This window comes from Penaeus vannamei, chromosome 20, assembly GCF_042767895.1.
Source record: "Penaeus vannamei isolate JL-2024 chromosome 20, ASM4276789v1, whole genome shotgun sequence".
Taxonomy (NCBI): Eukaryota; Metazoa; Arthropoda; class Malacostraca; order Decapoda; family Penaeidae; genus Penaeus; species Penaeus vannamei.
The window spans coordinates 9,839,916-9,846,520 of record NC_091568.1 but is presented as its reverse complement, the minus strand read 5'-3'; the positions used below and the strand labels follow the sequence as shown (position 1 = coordinate 9,846,520).

The following is a 6,605-nucleotide window of genomic DNA, read 5'->3' as shown; positions in this document are numbered from 1 at the left end:
TTGGTGATATTTTTTTTTACTTCTTTTGGCTTCTTCGTTAATGAGCTTCGGTAATTTGAGACTATATAGCGTAATCGTCTATTTTTTACTTGTGATTTTGATTTTGTTTTTCTCTTATTAATGTTTTTTTCCCCCGATTATTCGAGGTTGTTGTTTTTCGATTGTCTCCCTCTCGTTGTCTTTTTTTTTCTTTCTTAGTCTTTTTCTCTGTCTGTTTCTTTCTCTTTTTCATGTTGGTCGTGTCTGTGTCTCTGCTTCTGTTTTTTCTGTCTGTTTACCTGTCTCTTTCCCCCTTCTATGTCTGTTTGTCTGTCTGATTGTCTGCCTATCTATCTGTCTGCCCGCTCCTCCATCTCCGTTTCTCGCTCTTTTTTCTCTCTTTCCTCTTCCTTCTTCTGCCTCTCTCTCTCTCTCTCTCTCTCTCTCTCTCTCTTTCTCTCTCTCTCTCTCTCTCTCTCTCTCTCTCTCTCTCTCTCTCTCTCTCTCTCTCTCTCTCTCTCTCTCTCTCTCTCTCTCTCTTCCCCTTCCCTCCTCCCCTCCTCCCTCCCTCTCTCTCACTCTCTCTATCTCTGTCTTTCTCTCTCAGTCTTTCCAAAACCTCTATCTATCTACTTCTCTATCACTCTTCCTTTCTCTGTCTGTCTCTTTGTCCGCCTTCCGTCATCCCTCCTTCCCCCTCTTTCTAATTACAATCCATCTTTAACTAAATTCATTTGCTCAGCCTTTTTGCTTATTTTCTTCTTCCTTCTTCTCCACCCTCTTTCTCTCACTATTTCTCCCCTCGCATGATTACTCTCATCTTCCCTGCTTTCTTAATCTCTATCTCTTTCCCCTCTTCCCTCTTTTTCTCTCTGGCTTTCCTGACTTGTCTTCTCTACACTTCTCGCTCTCTCTATCATTCTCTCTCTCTGTCTGTCTGTATCTCTCTCTCTCTCTCTCTTTCTCTCTTTCTTTCTCCGTCTCTCTTTCTATTCTTGCTTTTCCATCTCTGCTTTTTCCTCCCTTCCTTCCACCTCTTTTTCTCACTCCATCCCCCTTCTCTTTATCATCTGCCTCTTTCTGATTATCACCCTCACTCCCTCCCTCCCAATCTCTCCCCTACTTTTCCCCCTCCCCATTTTCTTTATCCTCCTCTCTCACTCCCTCCTCCCCCTCCCTCTCCCCCCATTTCTCTCCCTCCCCCTCTTTCCCCCCTACTCTTCCCCCTCCACCATTCTCTTTATCCCTCTCCCTCCCTCTACTTTTACCCCTTCCCCCTTCTCTTTATCCCCCACTCTCACCTTACTCTTCCCTTCCCCCACCATTTCCTTCATCCCCCTCCCTCACTCCCCCCCCTCTCTCTATACTTTTACCCCCTTCCCCCACTCTCTCCCTACTCCCACCCCCTCCTTCTCTTTATCCCCCCACTCTCTCCCTACCCCCCCTCCTTCTCTGTATCCCCAATCCTCTCCCTATTCTCCCGCCCTTCTCTTTATCCCCCACTATCTCCCTACCTCCCTACCCCCCTTTCCTTCGCCCCCCGCCCCCCTCTGATCTCCTCACTATGCAAATGCCCGCAACGGCCGTGGTTGTGATGGATGAGTTAATATGCAGAATAAATTATGGTCTGTCTCCTATAATTACGTTCATATCCTGATATCGCTGTGTGTCTCCTATCCCCCTTCTTTCCTATCTCTTTTTTAATTTCTTTTTTTTCTCATTTTCTCTCTTCGTTATTTTGTTTCTTCTTTTTTTTTCTTTTTGTCACGTCAGTCTTCTGTATTTTTTTTTGTCTTTTTATAATCTCCTTTCGTTAATCTTTTTTTTCATTCTCGTTTTCTATATCTATGGATCATTTTTTTTATTTCTTTATTTCTATTCTTCTCCTTTCTCTAGTTCAGTTTTCGGTTCCTTTTATCTTTATATTTTTCTTTCTCATATGTGTGTGTTTGTATACATACATGCATACATACATACATACATACATATATATATATATATATATATATATATATATATATATATATATATATATATATATATACATATATATATATATATATATATATATATATATATATATATATATATATATATATACATATATATATATATATATATATATATATATATATAAATATATAGATATATATATATATATGTACATATATATATATATTATATATACATATATATATGTATATATATATATATATATATATACATATATATATATATATATATATATATATATATATATATATATATATATATATATATGTGTGTGTGTGTGTGTGTGTGTGTGTGTGTGTGTGTGTGTGTGTGTGTGTGTGTGTGTGTGTGTGTGTGTGTGTGTGTGTGTGTGTGTGTAGCCGCTAGACTTCGATAGTCTTTAAGGGCTCCGTGATGAGACGCTTCTTAGGCAGTATATACACACTCGTATATATGTACGTGTGTGTGTGTGTATGTGTGTGTGTGGCATCAGGGGAAAACCTAGAACATAAGTCCTTTTCATCTCTTTACGTGAGGGGTTTTAACGCCAGATCTTTAATGTCCTTGACTTAATGTCCGAAAGTTGAGCAAAGAAGTTCATTACAAGAGTTAATTCATATATAAAATTTTATGCATATAAGTAAAAGAAAAGATATCTAAAAATAAATGAATAAATAAACATTAAATATGTCATAACTATATTACATTTCGTCCAAACTAAAAACACCAAATACGATCTCCAACTAACAATGAAATAAATAACAAAAAACAACAACACAGCTAACAATGAAATAAATAACAGATAAAACAACACAGCTAACAATGAAATAAATAACAGAAAAAACAACACAGCTAACAATGAAATAAATAACAGATAAAACAACACAGCTAACAATAAAATAAATAACAGAAAAAAACAACACAGCTAACAATGAAATAAATAACAGATAAAACAACACAGCTAACAATGAAATAAATAACAGAAAAAACAACACAGCTAACAATGAAATAAATAACAGAAAAAACAACACAGCTAACAATGAAATAAATAACAGAAAAAACAACACAGCTAACAATGAAATAAATAACAAGAACAACAACAAAAAAACATAAATAAGTCTCTATTCATAAATAAAAAAGAGAGAATAAACACCGACCCTTTTCGGCTGTGTCTGGCAACCCCTGCAGCATCCTCTATGGCGGCCGCAGATCTGCTCTCACCACCAACGTGCCTCTGCCCTTCGTGATGCCTGGCGCCGATACCGTCTATGTGGAGCTGTGGTTCCATGTGGGTCCGCGGAGCCTGAGCGAGGAGTGCAAGAGGAGAATCAGGCCGACGGGAAGGCCTATGGAGTTCGGCAACATGAACGTGCAGGAGACCAAGGCTGACCCCCTGGATATCGTGGTGCAGGTCATTGACCCGAGCGGCAATATCAGGTGAGATTTGGGGGGGGGGGGATGAGGTGGGCATGGTATAGATACATGGGTGCATAGGTGATGCTGTATTGTGTTCATCACACACATACACGTATGTGCATATAAATAAATAAATAAACATATATATATATATATATATATATATATATATATATATATACATATATATATATATGTATATATATATATATATATATATATATATATATATATATATATATATTCACACACACATATATATGTATGTATGTATGTGTGTACGTATATATGCATGTATAAATATATATATATATATATATATATATATATATATATATATATATATATATATATATATATATATATATATATATATATATATATATGTATATATATGTATGTATGCATATATATATATGTATATGTATGTATGTGTACATATGTATATGCATACATATATATATATATATATATATATATATATATATATATATATATATATATATATATATATATATATATATATATATATATATATATATATATATATATATATATATATATATATATATATATATATATATATATATATATACATACATATATATATATATATATATATATATATATATATATATATATATATATATATATATATATATATATATATATATATATACATGTATATACATATTAAAGAATATGAATGTAGAGCCAATCCATTCTTCAAAAAATGCATTTCCAAAGCCGCGTCCGAAATAGACCTCCTCTGAACGGCCAAACAAATGCCCTCGCCGCAGCCAGCCTGCCTGCGGTGAAATGAAGATTGAGTTCCTCCTTTTAAGTACCTCACGCGAGCCGCTTTTAAAAAGATCAAAGACTCGGTTCTTAGACGCTTCTTGAAAGTAATAATTTTTGAGGGATTCTTTTGGATTTAAAAAAAAAAATGTGTATATGTATGAGGATGGGTTTTAAAAGGACTTATCTAATTAGGTTTAAACTCCACAAGAGAAAAAAAAAGTTGAAAATTCCGACACGTGAAGAAAATCAGAAGAGGAAAATGCAGAAATTTCTCGAGATTTTCCCTGATCAAATTCACAAGAAAGATATAAATGGAACACATTTGCATATTCATGACGAATATGCCTTCTCCCTTAGTTTGCATAATCATATTCTGAAACACATTTAGACATCGGATCATACCAACGTAGCTCATCCTTTTTGAGATAAAAGCCATAGGTTAAGATTCTATTTTCCTTAATCTATTGGTAATGTAACTATTTGTGATGATAATTTAGAATATTGAAGGCATTAGTGATATATTTGTGGTGGTGATTGTGTGAAAGTGCAATAGCGAAGCCAATAGAACAATGTTAGTAATTGAAATTTTAAAGCTTTGATAATAAAGCTTTATAACATTGCTTCTATGAATATGATGCTTTTATTTTTCCGTTTTTTTATTATACTTTTCACTCTTCTTATTCAGATCATGATTCCTCGAACATAATTATAAACCGTAACTTTCAAAACCTTCTCCCTTTTTTATTCATTAAACTTTTGTCTTTTAAGATTCATAATCATCGTTCACGGAATCCATAATCTCTTCACATCGACATTGATCCTTAACTTACCTGTCTTCATATTTTTAAGTCTTCTAATAATTTCTAAAATCCTTTTTTATCATTCTTATAATTTCGTTTCTTTGTATTCTTAACATAAGTTATTTTAATCAAATCCTGATTCTCCATCCTTCAATCTAGCAGAATACACTCTATCCATAAAACCAACCAGTATTTACTTAAAACAATTGCTCTCTCTCTCTCTCTCTATCGAACTATTACATTCTCTACTCATACCCTTAATCATTCAAAGCTCAGTACAATTATTTTGATTAATCTAAATTAATCCACAATTTCTCTCTAACGACCAGATGCGAGGAACGGAAAACGGACTACTGGGACGTCCAACACGTTCACCCAAACAGGGACTTTGAGAGGGTCGAAATGCCGTCCTTCTTCACCGTGCTGTGCGGTACGATGGAGCCTGGCCAGTGGACGCTCAGGGTTTTCCAGGTGAGGCGAAGGGATGGAGGGATAGATGGATGGAAGTGGGGTGGTGGGAGGGAAGGGGTAAGAGGGAGAGGGAGAGGGAGAGGGAGAGGGAGAGGGAGAAGGAGAAGGAGAAGGAGAGGGAGAGGGAGACGGAGAGGGAGAGGGAGAGACAGAGAGAGAGAGAGAGAGAGAGAGAGAGAGAGAGAGAGAGAGAGAGAGAGAGAGAGAGAGAGAGAGAGAGAGAGTGAGAGTGTGAGAGAGAGGTATTTCAAATGATAGGAAGGATGGGAAAAGGGAAATAAAGAAGGAAATAAGGACAAAGAGGATTGGGGAAGGAGATCATAGACGAGGAAAATATTAGAGAGAAAGAGGAAGATGGAGAATCTGAGATGAAGGGGAGAAAAACGAAAAGGTCAAGAAGGTTATATAAACGAAAAAAATAAAATAAAATAAAAATAGAAAGGATACGTATAGCAAGAAAAATGAGAGGATTATAATAATCTCGCTGGTGACTCTACAAACGACAATAAACCAAAGAAACTAAGACATAAAATCTAACAACCAAGATCAGACATATAATTCCTCGATATCAAATGTCCTCAGGAGCAGAAGAAGTAGTGAGACGCACCCGTCTTATGGAAGATGAGCCTCGATCTCCTATGATTAAAGGGTAATTAAGCCCCTCTTCATTAACTTCGTAATGATACTTGTTAAGAGGAAGTTAATTCGATCAAGCCGGTTGATACCGTCCCTCTTTCAGCTCGCGAGGAAAAGATTCTATGGGGGAAAGGGTTATCATAAGCTCTCCGGCTGTTGCTAGGAGGGTGGACTCAGCTGGGAGAGAGAGAAGAAGAGGGAGAACTGGGTCGATAGATAGGCAAGGGGAGAGGGAGAGGGATGGGAGAGAGCGCGAGCGGGTAGGGATAGATAGATAGAGGTAGGTAGAAAGCGTGTGTATGTGTGTGTGTGTAGATGAGGGCGTATGTTTGTGTGTGTGTGTGTGTGTAGATGAGGGCGTATGTTTGTATGTGTGTGTGTGTGTGTGTGTGTGTGTGTACATAGATTGATAGATAGATATACGGGCAGTTAGGTAGAGACAGATATACTCCAGACACACACACCACACACACACACACACGCACACACACAGACACACACACACAGACA

At 36.2% G+C, this 6,605-nt stretch overlaps 1 protein-coding gene across 1 annotated transcript in view; it reads left to right on the top strand.

Annotated features, from left to right (window-relative positions):
- LOC113816396 (uncharacterized) overlaps positions 1–6,605 on the top strand; it is a gene marked incomplete in the record, with an annotated part of 142,583 nt that overhangs the window by 104,805 nt on the left and 31,173 nt on the right. The window contains 2 exon segments of the mRNA XM_070134983.1: positions 3,160–3,408; positions 5,318–5,459. Coding sequence (XP_069991084.1) covers positions 3,160–3,408; positions 5,318–5,459 — 391 coding nt within the window.